Source organism: Scylla paramamosain, chromosome 12, assembly GCF_035594125.1.
Source record: "Scylla paramamosain isolate STU-SP2022 chromosome 12, ASM3559412v1, whole genome shotgun sequence".
Lineage (NCBI taxonomy): Eukaryota > Metazoa > Arthropoda > Malacostraca > Decapoda > Portunidae > Scylla > Scylla paramamosain.
The window spans coordinates 7,277,501-7,300,321 of NC_087162.1; the positions used below are offsets into that span (position 1 = coordinate 7,277,501).

Genomic DNA, 22,821 nt, shown 5'->3' on the forward strand with positions numbered 1-22,821 from the left:
ATAAATACAATGAAATAAAATAAGAACAAGCTGAAAGATAAAGATGAATATTGAAAAAAAAACTCACAAAAATAGCACAAACTAGAGAAAACACAAAAAAAAAGGAAAACAAAAAACAAAACTGAAAGAAGACAAACAACAAAACAAAAAAAGGAAAACAAAAACAAAACTGAAAAAAAACACACACACATACTAGAAAAAAACTTCGCCATAGCCAGCATGAGGGCAATTGATGGTGCAGTGCCAGGGAGCAGTGCTGCAGGGGGCCTGTAGGGAGCCGTCACCACCAACGCCTCAGTACCACTGCCCCGAGAGGCCCTAAGGATGGCATACACATTGCGGCCCGTGAAGTTCTGCGGAGAGAGTGCCAGTGAGTACCAAGTACATAGTGGTGATGAGTGCCAACAAATAGTTAAGGAAGGTGTTTTAGTACAAATGGTCACACTGTGTTGAGGGAATAGAGCCTAACCTAACCTAACCCACTCAAACACATCTAGCCAAGCCTAACTCACTCAAATCCATCTGACCTAACCTAACCAAACCAAACCAACCCTACCTTAACCTAACCCACCTCTTACCACCTTCCCCTTTTCCTCCTCCAATCTTTCTCTTCCCTTCCCCCCTCTACCTCTTCCTCCTCCTCCTCCTGTTCCTTCTTAATCCATCCCTCACCACCTCCTATTCTTTCTCCTCCTGTCTTTCTCTTCCCTTACCCCCCTGTATCTCCTCCTCCTCCTCCTACCCACCACCACCCTTCCCTTCTACCTATCCCTCTACTCCCCCAGTCTCACCTTGCCTCGTCCCATAGGGTACTGTAGGGTGAAGGAATGGGTGAAGGTGTCCAGGCCTAACTGGGTGAACTGTCCCACCAACCATGAGTGAGGCATGGATGACGGGTGACTCTCCGCTTCCTCCTGCAGACTCTGGAATGGGGAGATGGGGGAGAGACTGGGATGACAACTTAAATGCACCCACTATAAATATCCCACCTAAAATTAGAGAGAGAGAGAGAGAGAGAGAGAGAGAGAGAGAGAGAGAGAGAGAGAGAGAGAGAGAGAGAGAGAGAGAGAGAGAGAGAGAGAGAAATGGCTGAAAGAAAAAAAATGAAAATCATTGTTCTAACACAAAAAAAACATATACAAAATAACCCTTAAAACACCCTAAAGATACAAAAATAACCATTAAAACATCTCAAAAATACATGAAAACATCCCAAAAATCACCTTAACACAATTTAACACCCTTAATACACCTTTAACATCTTCCCAATACAAAAGGTGTCTAAGAATACAATAATCCCTAAAACAGCCTAAAAACAAGAAAACAACCTTAATAAACCCTTAACCCACCTTAAAACCCTCAGCACTCACCTGCAAGTAGTGCAGTGCCTCCGAGTCACCCTGAAAGTCACCCTGAACCAAACCAGGCAGCAACGCATTCTCCGAGAAATAGGTACCTGTGCAGAGGTGTGTTAGGTTAGGTTATGTGGTAGTAGTGGTGATGTGTTTGATTAGGAATGTGTCTGGGTGGGTTGGGAATGCTTGGGTTAGAAATGTGTGTGTTGGGGGTGTTTAGAAGTGTGTTTGAAATTGGTATGTGTGTATTTGTGGGCATGTGTTTGTGTTTGCAGTGGTGGTGGTCCAATTGTGTGTTTGGAACTTTTGGGTTTGCTTAAGAACATAAAAACATAAGTGGATCAATATGAAAATGTGTCAAGATTGAGTTTGTTTCTGGAATATGAGTGAAACACCCCCCCAAAAAAAGCATAACCCAGAAAAAAAAAATATCACCAAAACTTGACTTATCTCCCCCCCCAAAAAAAAAATTCAAAATCCTACACAAGCACCCAGAACCCCAACAAGAACACGTGAAAACCGAACAAAAGACACCAAAACCCCTCTAATTACACCCTAACACCCCAAAACACGAAAAAACAATAACGCCCAGCCTAACTCTAATAAACCTAACCTACCTACACCCCTCCTAAAACAAAACACCCACAAACACATTCCCCAACTGGACCAAATCTAACCTAACCTAAACCACCACCCCAATACGTACCATGGTTCAGGGCATTATGGGCCAGCGACAAGAACCATAGACAGCCACAGACGTACAGACAAACACACAGCGGCCGGTGGTGTCTTTCCAGCAGGGCCGGCAGCGGGGAGCGGTCCATTCCAGGGTCTGTCAGCAGTCCCATCTGTGTCAGGGAGAGAAAGATTATTGTAGTACCATATGATATAATTTCAATATTGTGTTTCGAAGGATTACATTTAACTTAACATTATTGTGTAGTATAAAAAAAATGATGCCTAAAAAACACCTCCCCAATACACACATAACAAAGCCAGTACTTCTCACCTCTATGTGTATCAACAAGCGAAGTCCAGTAAAGGCTCAGAAATTAATAAAATTGATCCGCTATGCACCGCTCCCAGCTGATATTCCTCTTCCTCTTCTTGTTACTCATCTTGCTGTTTACGTTTACTGACGTTCGAGTTTGCGATAATAATAATAATAATAATAATAATAATAATAATAATAATAATAATAATAATAATAATAATAATAATAACAATAATAATAATGATAATAATAATAATAATGTCTATAATAAATTTTCGATTTGTGATTTCAAGTGGGTAAAAGGGATCAAAGGGTAAAAATGAAAGGCGGATTCACACTTGGCAATTCGCTGCTAAATTGCCAGCCGCAGGAAGTCGCATTGCCGCGTTGGCCCGCATTCTGAAATTTTGGTGCCCGGTGGCTGGAATTGCCAGCCGCGCCAACAAGACCGACAGGTTGGTCATGTGCAGCCGCGCGCTGGACAAGACCATCGTGTCCTCGGGATGAGTTGTGGAAGATGTGGTGTCCGGAGGCAAAAATATTAATGATGGAGCTGGTGAGGGACCAACGGCTTTACACTTGGCAATTCCTGGCTGGCAATACAGCCGTGACGATCTATCGGCAGCGTTGCCAGACGTACGATAATTATTGTACAAGTACAATAATTTTTGCCCGTGTACGATGTACAATGCGACTCATACGATAATACGATAATTTGGGAATTCGTACGATATTTTTATGAAATAAACAATAATTTGAGTGAAAATTAATGTTATCAATATCAGGTAATGCAAAATTTCTTATATAAATTTGAATAACAAAATAAAAAACTGAAAGTACCAGATGTATTGCTTTCCTTAGGAGACAAGTCTCACCATACGGGTGAACAACAGGTCTCGTTCTTGTCTGCGACCAGTCCGTCCCCTACCAGAGTCCCCGTCCCATAGTCTCGTAGTCGTCAGCAGCGTTGCCAGATTGTTTTGACCATATTATCGTACTACACAGGTTAAAAATGATAGTACTTCTGGTAAAATTATCGTACATATGTAATTATTCCAAATATTATGCAAAACTGCCACTTTCAAAATACAGCAGAATTTAGGTTATATATATATATATATATATATATATATATATATATATATATATATATATATATATATATATATATATATATATATATATATATATATATATATATATATATATATATATATATATATATATATATATATATATATATATATATATTGTAACGCCCGGGTATTATTGTTGTTTAGTCTAAGTTGCCTTTATTTCTTTCTGTGGGATTGAGTGTGTGACCTGCGTGTGTGTGTGTGTCAGCTGTGCCTGGTGTCTGGCAGTGGTGCATGGATGGCGGGAGAGAAGTCGCGTGACTGCAGTGACTGGGCAGTGTGTTGTTGGCCCCGCTCTGGATAACTTGTCTTTGCGTGTCCTCCGTGCCGAGTGCCTGTTGCGTGAGCCTGAAGAGTTTGACTGTCCCTGCCTGTGTCTGTAACTGCCTGTAACTAACGGAACTAGTAAAGGAAGAAAGTGTTGCCCACTGTTTGTCTACCCGCTCTGTCTGGCTGTGCGTGAATCACGTGGGACGTGGTATCCTTAGCATCTCTTGTCTAGCCTGCTGGTGTTCCCGAGTGCTGTCCTGACTGTCGGGGAATTGTGGGCGTCTACGGGAGTGCTGAGGTTTGTGCTTTCGTAACAATGGCGTCAGGAGTGGGATGCTAAGTGTGTGCTCGTACAGACCTACGTGACTCGAGTGGAGAAACCATGGCAGACAAGGTGGTAGACAAAATGGCGGGCGAGAGTGGTGCTGCTGACCAGTGTGAGGGACTGAGTGGGTCTAGTCACGACTCTAGTGATGCTGGTGACGAGAAGCCCACCCAGATGGACCTCCTCATGTCCCAACTGGCGAGTATGGCTCAGAAGCAGGAGGAAAGGCACGAGCAAACCGTGGCAACACAAGCTGCCCAAACTGAACGACTGATGGAAGCCCTGCAAAGCAGCCTAGGTTCTCTGAGGGCTGAAACGCAGGCGTATACTGATCGCTCGTGTGAGGCAGTGAAACAGGAGGTAAAAAGTAAACTCCAAGCCTTGCGGGAAGAGGTGGCAGACCTGCGTGAGGGCGCGAGTGTTTGGCGGCAGGGCGCGTGGCCGCCACGTGGCGTCTTGGCGGGAGGTGTACAGCTGCCCGCAACCCCCGCCTGGCCTCCCGTGACTAGCCCAGGACCTGAAGGGAGTGTGGCCTCAGCCCCACCTGCTGTTGGGGGCCTTGGATGGGGCCCTGTGGGGGAAGCAGGTCCTTGGGAAGCACCCGAGATGGCCGTTGGGGGCTGGCCGCCCACCCGGGACAGGAGGGGAGGGCTTAGCCTGCCCCCTACACCGCCGGGCTCACCTCCCCGTGCCGCCTCCCCGCCCCCGAGCCCTAAGGCAGCCCGCTCGTCACCTCGTCACGTGAGACGCAAGCCAGCGGAGTACGATGGTAAGGTCAGCTGGGAGTCTTACGTCGCCCAGTTCGATATGCTGGCCTTGGCCCAGGGCTGGGGGGAGGCAGAGAAGGCCCTGCAACTAGCGACAGCGCTGCGAGGCCCGGCGTTGGAAGTGCTGGGTCATCTCCCTGCCAGCCAGCGCACCTCATACGCAGCAGTGTCCGAAACTTTGCGGCGACGTTTCGGACACCGTCATCAGGCGGAGGTATACCGCGCCCAGCTTAAGAAGAGGACGCGAGAGAAGGACGAAACCCTTTCCCAGCTGGCGCAGGACGTAGAAGGGCTGGTGAGGAGGGCGTATCCAAGCGCGGCCGAGGACATGGTCGTTGTTCTGGCGCGCGACGCGTTCGTAGACGCCCTCCAGGACCACCAGCTCCAAATCTATGTGAAGCAGGCACACCCAGCTGACGTGCAGGTGGCGTTGGCACGGGCTATGGAGTTTGAGGCCTTCCTACAGACGACGACCAGCCTCTCTTCTCTTGCCCAGCCTCGCGGTGAGGTACAGGGCCGGAAGGCGAAGGTGAAGCACAAGGCGGCGTCATGGGAGGCGAGCCCGTCCGAGTTCGCCGGCCGCTGTTGGGGCTGCAGTGAGAGAGGCCATAGACGCAGCCAATGTCCGAGGGGACGAAGGACGCGCTCCCTCGATCGGCCTAACTCCAAAGCCTTCCAGACGTGCTGCGCCGCATGCGGCAAATCGGGCCACCGCTCCAGCGCCTCCCCCAAGCCCAAGGAGGTTGCTGAGGCGGGAAACAGCAGCGGGCTGGAGGAGGGGGCGACCTCACAGCCTGCCAAGGTGCCAATGCCCCGTGCTGTGTAAAGTGCCACCTCACCGTCAGCGCAGTGCAGGTACGAGGTGCGGTTGATGGAAGGCCTTGCTGCATGACCATTGACAGCGGGGCTGAGCGCACCATCGTGCAGCGGAGGCTGGTAAGTGCTGAGTGGCTCCCGTGCACCGTGGACAGGCTGTGTGGAGTAACGGGGGACTGCATGCCGTTGCAAGGCCCAGTAGACGTTCGAATAAGTGTCGGCAGCGCGGAGGTGAACCTGCCCGTGTATGTTGCCGAGCTGGAGGAAGAGTGTCTGCTGGGTTACGACTACCTGAAGAAGACCAGGGCCTGCGTAGACTTTGGACGGAAGGTGATAAAGGTATGTGGATACGATGTGCCTTTCCTTCCGGAGGTCGGCCGGTCGGAGGTAGTGACGACACGGCGGATGCAGTTGGCCCCGCGCTCTGAGTGTCGAGTACAGTGTCGACTCGCACGGCCGATGCAGAGCACGGAGGGCCTAGTGGAACCAGCCAGTGACTGTCGACTGGCTGACGGAGTGGCAGTCGGAAGGAGCCTCGTGCAAGCGGGGGAGAAGGTAGTCACTGTCTTACTGGCTAACTTCTCCGACGAGGCTCGCAACATACCCGCCGGAACAGCGGTGGGCGAGTGCGTGGAGGTGCAGCGTGCCGAGGCACCACCGCAGGGTGAGCGGGCGGCCGAGGGAGCCCCGCTGCCGAGCTTCCTGGAGGATCTAGCGACCCGGAGACAGCTGTCACCACCCCCAGCGAGCCAGAGGAGGCCGAGGCTGAGGAGTCAGGGGTGGGCGACGGCCGCGACTCAGAGCCAGCAGAGGAACCTCAGCCCCACTCGGCCGCGCAGGGACAGACGCCGCCCACGGCGTTATGATGATTTTGTGTTGATTGACTCTGAGGGAGAGATATAAGGAGAGGCAAGGTCGGGTCGACCTTTTTGTAAAGGAGGGGGTGATGTAACGCCCGGGTATTATTGTTGTTTAGTCTAAGTTGCCTTTATTTCTTTCTGTGGGATTGAGTGTGTGACGTGCGTGTGTGTGTGTCAGCTGTGCCTGGTGTCTGGCAGTGGTGCATGGATGGCGGGAGAGAAGTCGCGTGACTGCAGTGACTGGGCAGTGTGTTGTTGGCCCCGCTCTGGATAACTTGTCTTTGCGTGTCCTCCGTGCCGAGTGCCTGTTGCGTGAGCCTGAAGAGTTTGACTGTCCCTGCCTGTGTCTGTAACTGCCTGTAACTAACGGAACTAGTAAAGGAAGAAAGTGTTGCCCACTGTTTGTCTACCCGCTCTGTCTGGCTGTGCGTGAATCACGTGGGACGTGGTATCCTTAGCATCTCTTGTCTAGCCTGCTGGTGTTCCCGAGTGCTGTCCTGACTGTCGGGGAATTGTGGGCGTCTACGGGAGTGCTGAGGTTTGTGCTTTCGTAACAATATATATATAGAATTTAGGTTATATATATATATATATATATATATATATATATATATATATATATATATATATATATATATATATAGAATTTAGGTTATATATATATATATATATATATATATATATATATATATATATATATATATATATATATAGAGAGAGAGAGAGAGAGAGAGAGAGAGAGAGAGAGAGAGAGAGAGAGAGAGAGAGAGAGAGTAATTTCTTCATTGTTACTCGTTCACAGACGGCAAGTTCTGTGCCTCCCTCCCTCTCCCTCTCCCTCGCCCTCACAAGATGTCGGTGCAGATAGAAAAAAAAAAGGCGCTATGAGTGTTCTGCCCTCCCGCGCGGCTGGAAAAGAGAGGAAGTGCTGAGGAAAACTGGGCCGACTTGCGGTAAAGTAGATGTGTATTATTACATGTAAGTGTGTGTTTGTGTTTATGTTTCCCTCCCCCTCTCTCTCTGACAAATAAAACCAAAACAGCAAAAATCTACGAAATTATTAAAAAAATGACAAAACTCTCTCTCTCTCTCTCTCTCTCTCTCTCTCTCTCTCTCTCTCTCTCTCTCTCTCTCTCTCTCTCAGCCCCGATGGCAAGAAGTTCCGAAGCAAGCCCCAGTTGACCCGTTACCTCGGTGACACTGTTGACTTTTCCTCCTTCGATTTTCAGACTGGGAAGGTCAACCCAATGCTGGCGAGGAAGAACAAGAAGCCCCGTGGTACCCTCTTTGATTACAGGTGTGTGTGTGTGTGTGTGTGTGTGTGTGTGTGTGTGTTTGTTTGTTTGTAATCTAAGTGTAAGCATTTTTCCTTATTCGTATTTTTTTTTTCTCTCTAGATAATGTGTGTGTGTGTGTGTGTGTGTGTGTGTGTGTTGAAGTAAACTTAACCTAATCTCTTGAACTACAGGTGTGTGTAATAATAATAATAATAATAATAATAATAATAATAATAATAATAATAAACGGTTTATTATTTAGGCAGTTAACAAAATGAAAATGTGTGTGTGTGTGTGTGTGTGTAAGCATTTTTTTATTTGTATTTTTTTTTCTCTCTAGGTAATGTGTGTGTGTGTGTGTGTGTGTGTGTGTGTGTGTGTGTGTGTGTTTAAGCAAACAACCTAATCTCTTGAACTACAGGTGTGTGTGTGTGTGTAATAATAATAATAATAATAATAATAATAATAATAATAATAATCGATTTATTATTTAGGCAGTTAACAAACTGAAAATGTACACGCGCGCGCGTGTGTGTGTGTGTGTGTGTGTGTAGCCGCACCGGCTGGGCATCAATTGGCTCTCAGGTGATCTGTTTTACTGATCACACCCATCATCGTAGGGTCGAGGAAAGGCAGTTCTCTCTCTGACATTTATTGATGAGGTAGGCATGACCGTAAGAACTGCGAACAAGTTCTCGGTCTCAATTTCTTACAAAATAACATTATACACTGATATTAAACACTTTCAACATATTACAATATTCATTAACAATACATGCAATTGACTTAGCACTATGACAATCAGTTTTTACTACAAAATTAAAGTATTTACCTCGGTCACCATCCTGCCCGTCTTTGTCTGAGCGCGACTTGGCCGTGAGTGATGCCCGAAGGCGACTAGCAGGTTAACCCCACACTACCAACAAGTGAGCATCGGCTTCGGTGCTTAATATAGCATTAAATACTGATACTCACACATATTACACGTTTTCATGCAAATAGAAAACTATTGAACATTTCACTTATATATACCGAGGAATAATCACATGAGGTACATACACTTTACACACAGTAACATGGCTCCCCTAAATTGTGTAACAATTTACCTTAAATTAAGATTAGTATGTACCTTAAAACTAAGATTAGCACATAATATGTTTTGTTACATTGGCTCCTTGGCGGGGATGCTCCGGTCTATTATTATGCATTACCTTCTAACAGCAATACTAGACTATGTATTGGCCTCTCTATGATGGTCCTGTTTGCCTTTATGTGTCTTCCCTGGTTGTCGAGATTACAGTCTGAAACCAGGACCTTAACCTTTCTTACTAGGCCATCATGATCAGGAGATACTTCTGTTACTCTTCCCAGTTTCCACTGGTTCCTTGCTAAATTCTGATCTTTGATGATAACTATGTCATTTACACTGAGATTCCTCTTTGGTGTTGTCCACTTATTTCTAAGTTGTAGGAATTGCACATACTCCTTTTTCCACCTGGACCAGAACTGGTTGGCCAGGTATTGTGCTCTGCGCCATCTCTTTATGCAGTACAGGTCCTTCTTAATGAAAATGCTTGGAGGAGGCAGTACTACCTTTGTTTTCATAGTTAACAAATTACTGGGTGTCAACGGTGTAAGACTTTCTGGGGAGTTAAGATGGTCCACAGTTAGGGGACGACCATTAACTATATTTTCTGCTTCAACTAGGAAGGTTCTCAGATCTTGGTCATCTAACTGAGTACCATGCTGATCAAGCAACACAGAGAGTACATTTCTCACTGTGCGTATCTGCCTCTCCCAAACACCTCCCATGTGACTGGAATTGGGTACATTCATGTTAAAAACAATCCAGTCACACTGATCTTTCACGAGTTCTTGTCTGACTTTATTGTTATTTAATTCCTTTAAGCATTTCTCATACTCTGATTTGGCTCCTACAAAGTTAGTTCCTTGGTCACATCTCAACTGTCTTATGGGCCCTCTTCGTCCTACAAAGCGACGGTATGCACTTAGGAAGGAACTTGTATCCATGCTGTTGGCTGTCTCTATGTGCACAGCTCTACATGCCAAGCAAGTAAAGAGCACTCCATATCTTTTAAGCTCTTTACGCCCCTCTTTGACATAGAAAGGGCCAAAGAAATCTACTGCTGAGTATGTAAAAGGAGGTGATGGTTCTAGTCTGTCAATAGGCAGGTCTGCCATCTTCTGTCCCTGTGTTGTACTTCTAACTTTACGACAGATAATGCACTTTGAAATGTGCCTTGATACTAGGGATGATCCTCCTACTATCCAGTATCCACATGACCTGATTTCATTTAAAGTTATGCCCCTGCCTTGATGATTTGTCCTTTTGTGATGGTGGCATATTATCAGCTGGGTTATGTGAGATGTTTTGGGGAGGATGACTGGATGTTTGGATTCATCTGTCAATTTAGAAAGCCTCAATCTTCCTCCTACTCTCATGATACCATTTTTGTCAATGTAGGGATCTAACTTATAGAGGGAACTGGTCTTGTCTATCACTTTTGTTCCCTTGCCATTGTCTCCTTTAATTAAAGAATTATGGTTAGCAGATGATTTCAGTACATTTATTTCCTTTTGGAATGCCTTTGATTGCAGTTGTTTTATAATTACATTTTCAGCTTCTGACACTTCTGCTACATTTACTGGCTTATATGTGTTTCCCTTTACTTTAGTAGTGCCATCACCTTTTCCTCTGAAGCTGTTCAGAAGCTTGAGGCATACAGCAACTGCCCTCTTTGCTTTAAACCAATCTGAAAAATACTCAAGTCTTTCTAGTATATCTGTGGGCTGTTGTGTACCTACAGCATGGCATACAACTTTCTTCACTTCTGGATCATTCTCACTTATGACCTTGTACTGGGAATGGCTATCCATTTTGCTATGTTGCCAAAGGAATTCTGGGCCATTCCACCAGATCTTGCTATTACACAATTCATCTGCTGTCATGCCTCTAGATGCATGATCTGCTGGGTTATACTGTGTCTCTACAAATTTCCACTGATCTGGTGAAGTGTGATCTCTTATTGTTTCTACTCTATTTGCAACATATACATGGAATCTCTTTGCTTCATTTGCAATGTAACCAAGGACTACTTTGCTGTCTGTCCAAAATACTTCTTCCACATTATTATACTCAAGTTCTCCCTTCAAGAGTTTATGGATTCTAACTGACACCACTGCTGCTGCTAGTTCTAGTCTGGGAATTGTTATGGTTTTTAGAGGTGTGACACGTGACTTTGCCATTACTAATGCACAATGAATTTGGCCAGTCTTGCTAATTAATCTAATATATGAGCACTGGCCATATCCCTCTTGACAGGCATCTGAAAAGTGATGGAGTTCAACCTTTTCTACTTCCCCAATGTAGCCGCACCGGCTGGGCATCAATTGGCTCTCAGGTGATCTGTTTTACTGATCACACCCATCATCGTAGGGTCGAGGAAAGGCAGTTCTCTCTCTGACGTTTATTGATGAGGTAGGCATGACCGTAAGAACTGCGAACAAGTTCTCGGTCTCAATTTCTTACAAAATAACATTATACACTGATATTAAACACTTTCAACATATTACAATATTCATTAACAATACATGCAATTGACTTAGCACTATGACAATCAGTTTTTACTACAAAATTAAAGTATTTACCTCGGTCACCATCCTGCCCGTCTTTGTCTGAGCGCGACTTGGCCGTGAGTGATGCCCGAAGGCGACTAGCAGGTTAACCCCACACTACCAACAAGTGAGCATCGGCTTCGGTGCTTAATATAGCATTAAATACTGATACTCACACATATTACACGTTTTCATGCAAATAGAAAACTATTGAACATTTCACTTATATATGCCGAGGAATAATCACATGAGGTACATACGCTTTACACACAGTAACATGGCTCCCCTAAATTGTGTAACAATTTACCTTAAATTAAGATTAGTATGTACCTTAAAACTAGGATTAGCACATAATATGTTTTGTTACATTGGCTCCTTGGCGGGGATGCTCCGGTCTATTATTATGCATTACCTTCTAACAGCAATACTAGACTATGTATTGGCCTCTCTATGATGGTCCTGTTTGCCTTTATGTGTCTTCCCTGGTTGTCGAGATTACAGTCTGAAACCAGGACCTTAACCTTTCTTACTAGGCCATCATGATCAGGAGATACTTCTGTTACTCTTCCCAGTTTCCACTGGTTCCTTGCTAAATTCTGATCTTTGATGATAACTATGTCATTTACACTGAGATTCCTCTTTGGTGTTGTCCACTTGTTTCTAAGCTGTAGGAATTGCACATACTCCTTTTTCCACCTGGACCAGAACTGGTTGGCCAGGTATTGTGCTCTGCGCCATCTCTTTATGCAGTACAGGTCCTTCTTAATGAAAATGCTTGGAGGAGGCAGTACTACCTTTGTTTTCATAGTTAACAAATTACTGGGTGTCAACGGTGTAAGACTTTCTGGGGAGTTAAGATGGTCCACAGTTAGGGGACGACCATTAACTATATTTTCTGCTTCAACTAGGAAGGTTCTCAGATCTTGGACATCTAACTGAGTACCATGCTGATCAAGCAACACAGAGAGTACATTTCTCACTGTGCGTATCTGCCTCTCCCAAACACCTCCCATGTGACTGGAATTGGGTACATTCATGTTAAAAACAATCCTGTCACACTGATCTTTCATGAGTTCTTGTCTGACTTTATTGTTATTTAATTCTTTTAAGCATTTCTCATACTCTGATTTGGCTCCTACAAAGTTAGTTCCTTGGTCACATCTCAACTGTCTTACGGGCCCTCTTCGTCCTACAAAGCGACGGTATGCACTTAGGAAGGAACTTGTATCCATGCTGTTGGCTGTCTCTATGTGCACAGCTCTACATGCCATGCAAGTAAAGAGCACTCCATATCTTTTAAGCTCTTTACGCCCCTCTTTGACATAGAAAGGGCCAAAGAAATCTACTGCTGAGTATGTAAAAGGAGGTGATGGTTCTAGTCTGTCAATAGGCAGGTCTGCCATCTTCTGTCCCTGTGTTGTACTTCTAACTTTACGACAGATAATGCACTTTGAAATGTGCCTTGATACTAGGGATGATCCTCCTACTATCCAGTATCCACATGACCTGATTTCATTTAAAGTTATGCCCCTGCCTTGATGATTTGTCCTTTTGTGATGGTGGCATATTATCAGCTGGGTTATGTGAGATGTTTTGGGGAGGATGACTGGATGTTTGGATTCATCTGTCAAATTAGAAAGCCTCAATCTTCCTCCTACTCTCATGATACCATTTTTGTCAATGTAGGGATCTAACTTATAGAGGGAACTGGTCTTGTCTATCACTTTTGTTCCCTTGCCATTGTCTCCTTTAATTAAAGAATTATGGTTAGCAGATGATTTCAGTACATTTATTTCCTTTTGGAATGCCTTTGATTGCAGTTGTTTTATAATTACATTTTCAGCTTCTGACACTTCTGCTACATTTACTGGCTTATATGTGTTCCCCTTTACTTTAGTAGTGCCATCACCTTTTCCTCTGAAGCTGTTCAGAAGCTTGAGGCATACAGCAACTGCCCTCTTTGCTTTAAACCAATCTGAAAAATACTCAAGTCTTTCTAGTATATCTGTGGGCTGTTGTGTACCTACAGCATGGCATACAACTTTCTTCACTTCTGGATCATTCTCATTTATGACCTTGTACTTGGAATGGCTATCCATTTTGCTATGTTGCCAAAGGAATTCTGGGCCATTCCACCAGATCTTGCTATTACACAATTCATCTGCTGTCATGCCTCTAGATGCATGATCTGCTGGGTTATACTGTGTCTCTACAAATTTCCACTGATCTGGTGAAGTGTGATCTCTTATTGTTTCTACTCTATTTGCAACATATACATGGAATCTCTTTGCTTCATTTGCAATGTAACCAAGGACTACTTTGCTGTCTGTCCAAAATACTTCTTCCACATTATTATACTCAAGTTCTCCCTTCAAGAGTTTATGGATTCTAACTGACACCACTGCTGCTGCTAGTTCTAGTCTGGGAATTGTTATGGTTTTTAGAGGTGTGACACGTGACTTTGCCATTACTAATGCACAATGAATTTGGCCAGTCTTGCTAATTAATCTAATATATGAGCACTGGCCATATCCCTCTTGACAGGCATCTGAAAAGTGATGGAGTTCAACCTTTTCTACTTCCCCAAAGTCATCAGGTTTGTAGCATCTAGGTACCTTTAACTGATCTAGTTTGTGCAGCTCATCCTTCCATTTTATCCATTTAGGTTTGACATAATCTGGCACCTCTTCATCCCATTCAACTGCATTCTTACATAATTCTTGTAAAATTTGCTTTCCAGTCAGTATGAGAGGTGACACTAGACCTAATGGATCATATATAGAGCTCACTGTTGACAGAATACCTCTCCTGGTGAGTGGCTTGTCTTTCAGCTTTATTCTAAATTGAAATGTGTCAGATTCTATGCACCACTCAACTCCCAAAGTTCTTTCTATAGGCAGTGTGTCTTCATTCTTACTAAAATCCAAACTTTTAATTCCATCTGCTCTCTCATGAGGAGAAATTGCAGCTAATACATCTTTGTTGTTTGACAAGAACTTATGAAGGTTAAAACCTCCCTTGTAACATAATTCTTTGCTCTGCTGAATAAGAGTGACAGCTTCATCCATTGTAGCTACTGACTTCAAACCATCATCAACATAAAAGTTGTTTCTTACAAACTTGGCTGCATCAGATCCACACCCGTAGTCATCTGCAGCTTTCTTAAGAGCAAAGTTGGCTACACTTGGAGATGAAGTAGCTCCAAACAGGTGAGCTGTCATCCTGTATTCAGCTATCTTATTATTAAGGTCACCATTTTCCCACCAAAGGAATCTTAACATGTCTCTGTGTTCTGGGTTGACCTTCACTTGATGGTACATTGCCTCTATATCACATACAAGTGCAATGCTTTCTTGCCTAAACCTACACAATACTCCAATAAGTTTGTTGGTAAGGTCTGGGCCTTGTAACAGGTGACTGTTTAATGACTGGTTCCTGTAGTTTGCACTACAGTCAAATACAACTCTCAACTTCTTTGGCTTTCTTGGATGATAGACTCCATGATGTGGAATGTACCAGACCTTACCATCATTCCTAACTAAATCCTTTGTCGGTACAACCTCTGCATAACCCTTTGTAATCATATCATCCATGAACACTTTGTAATCACCTTTGTGTTGATTATCCTTCTCAAGTTTAGCTCTTAACTTCTTGAGTCTCTGCTCTGCTAATAGTTTGTTGTTTGGAAGCTTGACCTTATCATCTTTAAGAGGAAGGGGCAACTCATAATGGCCATCCTTCAGCTGATGTACTCCTTCTTTCATCTTACTCATAAACCTTTTATCTTCATATGATAATGGAGTGTCAGCTGACTTTCTATCACTGAAGTCAAGTTCAAACATATCTCTCACTTGAGAAGGATTAATCATCTCTTTGGTTTTAGTAGGAACCACTAAGAAATTAACCCTCTTTTCTTCATTGATTTCTACTTCTTGTGTCACTGTTCTGTAGACTACCACTGTATCCTCCAATGGACTTGAATGGGGTGAGATTTTACCAATGATCCCCCAACCTAGCTCTGTCCTACGAGCATAGGGATGCTTCTTACTATCACCTGCTATTTGCTCTTCTGCCATAATGGCTTCTGCACAATCAAGACCAATGAGAAGTCCTATGTCAATGTTTGGGTCATATTTCATTAGTTTGTCAGAGATTGCCTTTAAGTGGGGCCAGTCACAAGCAGTCTCAGGCCTTGGTATCTGACTCCGTCCAGCTGAAATGTTTTCTGTTGAATATGCTGAAGGGATTGATATTTCTGCTTCTTCATTATAACCTCTTACTTTAAGTCCATGAATTTTGATAGAATCAGTGATTTGTTTTCCACTTATTGTGTGGATATTGAGTGACACTGATGGTCCACTAACTCCCAATTTATTCAGAGTGCTTTCCTTGATGAATGAAGCATCAGACTGCTCATCCAGCAGGGCATACACTAAAAATTTATTCTCTTCGTTACTAACATGATGTAACCATACAGGAACTATCATGGTGTGCATGTCATGTGTCACTGATTCTGTAACTTTGACCTTATTGGCTACTACTGTGGGTTTATCATCTTTAGGCTGAGTTGCTTGTGCTGGCACCTTTTGGCTCTCAGTTCTTGTCATGTCATCATTGTGAAGAGCTGTGGGATGGTATCTCTGACATACTTTACAAACTTTCCTTCTTCTACAATCCTTTCCTTTGTGACCCATTTTTAGACACCCTGTACATAACCGTTTTTCTTTAGCAAATTTGTACCTAGTATTACCATCAAGTTTGGCAAATTCCTTGCAATCATCTAAATCATGATCCTTTGTACAGTAGTGACAGAATCGTCCTTTCCTTTCCTGGTCCTTGGGATACTGTTTGTTGGCTTGTACATTTACTTTACTTTGGAATGACCACATTGGTTTTTCCTCAATTGCTTTAGCCATGAAAGTTCTACTCCCTCTATTCTTTGTCATGATGTTTGATTCCCTTGGTTTCCAATTGGTTGCCCATGTTTGAGTTTTGATCCAGTCATTTACTTCCTTACTTACTGAATTCCAGGAAAGAAATGGATTGCTTGCTCCTTTTGCTTCGTTCTGGACAAATTCACATAACATTTCAAAGGGTGGGTGGTGCTCTTCATTGCTACTAGAAGTGTTATTACTGTTAGTATCAAGATATATCATCGCTTGCTTTCTCCAGTCATGAACAACATGTTCAGGGAGTTTTGCTAGCACCTTTCTCTGCTCTCTAGGATCATTCAGAAATGACAAATAAGAAGTGTGTTTCATTGCAGCTAAACAGCACTTCAAAAAATCTGAGAATGCTGTTAATGCTGGACCATTATGCGGAGAGATTGGTAGCCAATTCATTAACTTATTTGTGTAAGCATCAGCTATGATGCTTTTGTTTCCAAATCTATCACTAAGAATTTTCTTTGCTTGCACATAGTCAGCATCAGAGTTAAAGTGCATTAACATTTTAATGGCATTCTTTGCCTCACCAGTTGTATACCTCTCTAAGTAGGCAAGTCTCTCTTTACCAACAGAAGTTTTAGACTCTACATAAGTTTCAAAGTTTTTCAACCAACTTGGAAATTCCATGGGTTCTCCATCAAAAGTGTTAGGCTCTATTGGAGGAAGGCTCCACTTGGGATCAGGTATGTTGATTGCAAAGGTTCCCCCAGGATGGGAAAAGGATTGATGATTCTGTCTCACATTATTCACATTATTAGGCATGTTGACATTATGAGTGTGTCTACGAGAGCTTGGTACAAGACTTTGAGCTGTAGGGTTGAGATTTATTACCTGAGGTTCACTAAATATTTGTCCATCTACTTCATTTGTCATCAATTCATTATCTCTATTGCAAGAAGAAGGTTTCTGTGGGTCATGGAATGTAACATATTTGTGAGGCATGGCATTGTCACTTTGTTGATTTGCAATTGCTTGTGCTTTCATTTCATTTTGTGACTCTATGTATTGTTGAAGATAACTTTGCTTCTCTACACTTTCATCATTACCTGGAAGCATTTTTACTTCTTCTTCAACTAAGCTAAGAGCATTAAGTTCTGCACTAGCAACTGCTAAATCTCTCTCTTTCTTTTTCTTTGAGAACATTGCTTCTGCCTCTGCTTTTGTCTTAGCTAACATAACTTCTGCCTCTGCTAAACTATCATGATATTCCATTTCCTTTCTAAGTCTGGCTACCTTTGCTGCTGCTTCTTGCTTTCTTTGTGCTGCTGATGAACGTGATGAAGTAGATGAGACTCTAGAATGTCTAGACCGTTTGCTGGAACAAATTGATCCTCTGTCATTCTTTAACTCCTTTCTTTTACATTCTATACTTTCTAATATTTCATGGTGAACTTGTTGATTGTGTTCCAGCTCTTCATTTAGCTCCTCTGACCTTTCTGGCTCTAGTTCCACCAGCTTTGTGTATTCCACATAATACTGCTGAAATGCCTCTATTACTTCACTTGACATGGGCTCTAATTCAAAGGGGCTAATTACAATTTTTAATCCTTTCTTAATTTTGCTGGTAACACTGCTCCATTTACGCTTACAGGACTCTGCTCTTCCTTTGGTTACACTGACTTGATATTCTCTTCCTTTATCGGTTGGCACTCGCTCCCTGACACTAACTTCTTCAATACAAGTTTGATCCCTGTCCACTTGCTCACCCTCACCTTCCCTAAGGCCATCTACGGCATTAATTTCCTCAGTATCAGACATATCTAACAACTTAATTGTGTCAATACTGAGACACTGAAAGAGCAATTTAAAATTACCACTCTTAATACTAGCTAATTGTGGGTAATTTTCACTTAGGCTACTCAATTCAGTGCACATACATACTATTATACTTTCTTGCCTGTGACCATGGGTTCTACAAAATGGTGGCGAGGCACAGTGGGTAGAAGGGAGTGGTTGTCGTCAAGGGTAGAGCTGACCCCGGGGCCTCAGAGGTCAACCTATAGGCTTACGTCAGCGTCCCCTCGTCCTGTGACTCACTCTTGCTACGGTTTCACATGGAGCCAATTTCTTGCTTGTAGGTCGAGTTCTTACTGTAGCCGCACCGGCTGGGCATCAATTGGCTCTCAGGTGATCTGTTTTACTGATCACACCCATCATCGTAGGGTCGAGGAAAGGCAGTTCTCTCTCTGACGTTTATTGATGAGGTAGGCATGACCGTAAGAACTGCGAACAAGTTCTCGGTCTCAATTTCTTACAAAATAACATTATACACTGATATTAAACACTTTCAACATATTACAATATTCATTAACAATACATGCAATTGACTTAGCACTATGACAATCAGTTTTTACTACAAAATTAAAGTATTTACCTCGGTCACCATCCTGCCCGTCTTTGTCTGAGCGCGACTTGGCCGTGAGTGATGCCCGAAGGCGACTAGCAGGTTAACCCCACACTACCAACAAGTGAGCATCGGCTTCGGTGCTTAATATAGCATTAAATACTGATACTCACACATATTACACGTTTTCATGCAAATAGAAAACTATTGAACATTTCACTTATATATGCCGAGGAATAATCACATGAGGTACATACGCTTTACACACAGTAACAATCATGATATTCCATTTCCTTTCTAAGTCTGGCTACCTTTGCTGCTGCTTCTTGCTTTCTTTGTGCTGCTGATGAACGTGATGAAGTAGATGAGACTCTAGAATGTCTAGACCGTTTGCTAGAACAAATTGATCCTCTGTCATTCTTTAACTCCTTTCTTTTACATTCTATACTTTCTAATATTTCATGGTGAACTTGTTGATTGTGTTCCAGCTCTTCATTTAGCTCCTCTGACCTTTCTGGCTCTAGTTCCACCAGCTTTGTGTATTCCACATAATACTGATGAAATGCCTCTATTACTTCACTTGACATGGGCTCTAATTCAAAAGGGCTAATTACAATTTTTAATCCTTTCTTAATTTTGCTGGTAACACTGCTCCATTTACGCTTACAGGACTCTGCTCTTCCTTTGGTTACACTGACTTGATATTCTCTTCCTTTATCGGTTGGCACTCGCTCCCTGACACTAACTTCTTCAATACAAGTTTGATCCCTGTCCACTTGCTCACCCTCACCTTCCCTAAGGCCATCTACGGCATTAATTTCCTCAGTATCAGACATATCTAACAACTTAATTGTGTCAATACTGAGACACTGAAAGAGCAATTTAAAATTACCACTCTTAATACTAGCTAATTGTGGGTAATTTTCACTTAGGCTACTCAATTCAGTGCACATACATACTATTATACTTTCTTGCCTGTGACCATGGGTTCTACAAAATGGTGGCGAGGCACAGTGGGTAGAAGGGAGTGGTTGTCGTCAAGGGTAGAGCTGACCCCGGGGCCTCAGAGGTCAACCTATAGGCTTACGTCAGCGTCCCCTCGTCCTGTGACTCACTCTTGCTACGGTTTCACATGGAGCCAATTTCTTGCTTGTAGGCTGAGTTCTTACTGTAGCCGCACCGGCTGGGCATCAATTGGCTCTCAGGTGATCTGTTTTACTGATCACACCCATCATCGTAGGGTCGAGGAAAGGCAGTTCTCTCTCTGACATTTATTGATGAGGTAGGCATGACCGTAAGAACTGCGAACAAGTTCTCGGTCTCAATTTCTTACAAAATAACATTATACACTGATATTAAACACTTTCAACATATTACAATATTCATTAACAATACATGCAATTGACTTGGCACTATGACAATCAGTTTTTACTACAAAATTAAAGTATTTACCTCGGTCACCATCCTGCCCGTCTTTGTCTGAGCGCGACTTGGCCGTGAGTGATGCCCGAAGGCGACTAGCAGGTTAACCCCACACTACCAACAAGTGAGCATCGGCTTCGGTGCTTAATATAGCATTAAATACTGATACTCACACATATTACACGTTTTCATGCAAATAGAAAACTATTGAACATTTCACTTATATATACCGAGGAATAATCACATGAGGTACATACACTTTACACACAGTAACAGTGTGTGTGTGTGTGTGTGTGTGTGTACTACTACTACTACTACTACTACTACTCCCCATACAGCCGTGGGATGCGTAAGGATGCAGCTCTGGTTCCCCCATCCGGCAGACAGCCAGCATATTTAAACAGCCAGTTAAAGTAGTAAAGACCCAGCCGTCTAGCAAGGTCAAGGCCGACATGAAGCATGGGTCACAGGACAAGCCAAAGCAGGTCAGCAGGGGTCACGGAGAGAGGGAAAGGTTGGTAAAGGGTCATGGGGGTTAGGAAAGTCATAAAAGGGTTGGAAAGGGTTATTTGTTAGGTCAGAGGTCATGGGGAGAGGGAGAGGGTCAGTGAAGAAGTTACAGGTCACAGGAGAGAGAGAGAGAGAGAGAGAGAGAGAGAGAGAGAGAGAGAGAGAGAGAGAGAGAGAGAGAGAGAGAGAGAGAGAGAGAGAGGTCATCACAGGGGCTGAAAAATTGGTCTTGTTAATTTTTGTTGTTGTTGTTATTGTTCAGCTTGTTAAACTATCCCTGGAACCTTGAAAACCCCAGTAACTTCCACTGCAGCTTGTTAAACTATTCCTGGAAAACTCCTTCAAAACACCTTTGAAAACACCTTTGCAACCCTTGTAACTTCAACTACAGCCTTCGGACAGTAGTGAGGATGCCTTAGTGAGGAGCTGGCAAAAGTGACACACACCCTCCCTGACACCTTCTCTAACCCACAGCTGTTCTGGGAGAAAAGACTGCAGGGTTTACAAGCTCTGGACGCCCAAACCTCCGTGTTGAGAAACGTTGACTTACCCGCTGCTCTGAAGGCTGTGGGGCCAAATGTGGAGGACCAGACTGTGCTGCAGGTGTGTGTGGGTGTAGGGGGAGAGAGAGAGAGAGAGAGAGAGAGAGAGAGAGAGAGAGAGAGAGAGAGAGAGAGAGAGAGAGAGAGAGAGAGAGAGAGGGGAGGGGGGTTTGTGTGTGTATAAGTGTGTGTGAGAAAAAATGGTGATTTCAAAGAAGCTACTATTACTATTACTACTACTACTACCGCTGCTACTACCACTACTACTACTACCCGCAGAGTGTCACCACAGCCCTCCACGTGTTTCCTGGCCCCATTACTGGCCAGACAGAGGCGAGACATTACTTAGAAAAGAACCCTGGAGTGTTTTTGAACCCGTCACAGCCTCTCGTCATTGTAAGTATGTTAGTAAGTGTTTGTGTGTGTTTGTAAGTGTGTGTGTGTGTGTGTGTGTGTGTGTGTGTGTGTGTGTGTGTGTGTGTGTGTGTGTGTGTGTGTGTGTTTTGTAAGTGTTTGGAAGTGTTGAAGTGTTGTGTGACTGTTTGTAAATGTTCATAAGTGTGTGTGTGTGTGTGTGTGTGTGTGTGTGTGTGTGTGTGTGTGTGTGTGTGTATCATTATCATCATTATTTATTATTATTATTATTTTGCGTTTCAGTCAGTGCAAATAGAAAACGAGGACATAGCAAGACAGGAAGAGAGACTGGGTCTTGCTCGACACCAGCTGGAGAAGGCATTGAGGGAGCTGCAGCCATAGAGAGAGAAAGAAAGAGAGAGATTTTGTATGTATAACTGTTTTTGCTCTCTCTCTCTCTCTCTCTCTCTCTCTCTCTCTCTCTCTCTCTCTCTCTCTCTCTCTCTCTCTCTCTCTCTATATATATATATATATATATATATATATATATATATATATATATATATATATATATATATATATTTCTTTTGTCTGTCTGTATGTCTGTGTCTGTCTGTCTGTCTGTGTCTGACAGTCTTTACAACCTTTGATAATAATAACTAAAAATAATAATGATAATAACAGTAATAATAATAATATTAGTGATAATAATTGTAATCTTGATAATGTTTGACAGTAATAAAAAGAATTATTTGTAATTACAAGTTTTATTGATTACATATGATACTGAGAGAGAGACAGAGAGAGAGAGAGAGAGAGAGAGAGAGAGAGAGAGAGAGAGAGAGAGAGAGAGAGAGAGAGAGAGAGAGAGAGAGAGAGAGAGAAATACAACAAATTTTAACACAACAAAAAAATATATATTACTTTTTTATTTATAAGTGTAAATAGAAATACATTAGTACTACTTCTACTACTACTACTTTCAGGACACATATACTAGAGAATTGGAAAAGGTGAAGAAAATGGTGAAGAAATTGTGAAAAAATGGAAAAATGCTGAAAGAAATTAAGGGAAATTATGAAAAAATGGTGAAAAAATAACGAACAGTGAAAAAATACGAAAAAATGAAGAGTGAAGAAATAAAAAAAAAAAAAGATTGTTGTAAGAGGTACACCCTCACAAACACTGCCACACCCTCCCAAACACTGCCACAGCCTCCCAAACATTGGTACATCTTTCCAAACATTGCTATACCCTCCCAAACACT

General features: G+C 43.1%; 2 protein-coding genes across 4 annotated transcripts in view; one reads left to right on the plus strand and one right to left on the minus strand.

Moving 5' to 3' along the window:
- Positions 1-22,821, minus strand: part of LOC135105642 (glycosylphosphatidylinositol anchor attachment 1 protein-like) — a 34,419-nt gene that overhangs the window by 8,582 nt on the left and 3,016 nt on the right. For 2 of the 3 annotated variants that reach the window (XM_064014003.1, XM_064014004.1), the window contains exons 2-5: positions 2,062-2,203; positions 1,371-1,456; positions 792-923; positions 194-353 (exon numbers count right to left, since the gene is read on the minus strand). In XM_064014003.1, coding sequence (XP_063870073.1) covers positions 194-353; positions 792-923; positions 1,371-1,456; positions 2,062-2,203 — 520 coding nt within the window. Of the gene's footprint in view, positions 1-193; positions 354-791; positions 924-1,370; positions 1,457-2,061; positions 2,204-2,364; positions 2,947-22,821 lie in introns of those variants that run through there. The other variant, XM_064014002.1, reaches the window with a different exon arrangement.
- LOC135105643 (methyl-CpG-binding domain protein 3-like) lies at positions 3,248-22,039 on the plus strand. Its single transcript, XM_064014005.1, has 7 exons — positions 3,248-3,354; positions 7,326-7,501; positions 7,668-7,820; positions 20,487-20,633; positions 21,133-21,261; positions 21,480-21,596; positions 21,858-22,039. Exons 4-7 carry the CDS (start codon positions 20,601-20,603, stop codon positions 21,954-21,956), a joined length of 378 nt encoding a protein of 125 aa, XP_063870075.1. The 5' UTR covers positions 3,248-3,354; positions 7,326-7,501; positions 7,668-7,820; positions 20,487-20,600; the 3' UTR covers positions 21,957-22,039.

Bases quoted from the DNA above. Each gene is read 5' to 3' on its own strand.
- LOC135105643 (XM_064014005.1), top strand. From the start codon at position 20,601: ATGAAGCATGGGTCACAGGACAAGCCAAAGCAG. The intron at 20,634-21,132 runs GTCAGCAGGGGT...TCTAACCCACAG, and splicing joins CACAGGACAAGCCAAAGCAG to CTGTTCTGGGAGAAAAGACT. The intron at 21,262-21,479 runs GTGTGTGTGGGT...TACTACCCGCAG, and splicing joins AGGACCAGACTGTGCTGCAG to AGTGTCACCACAGCCCTCCA.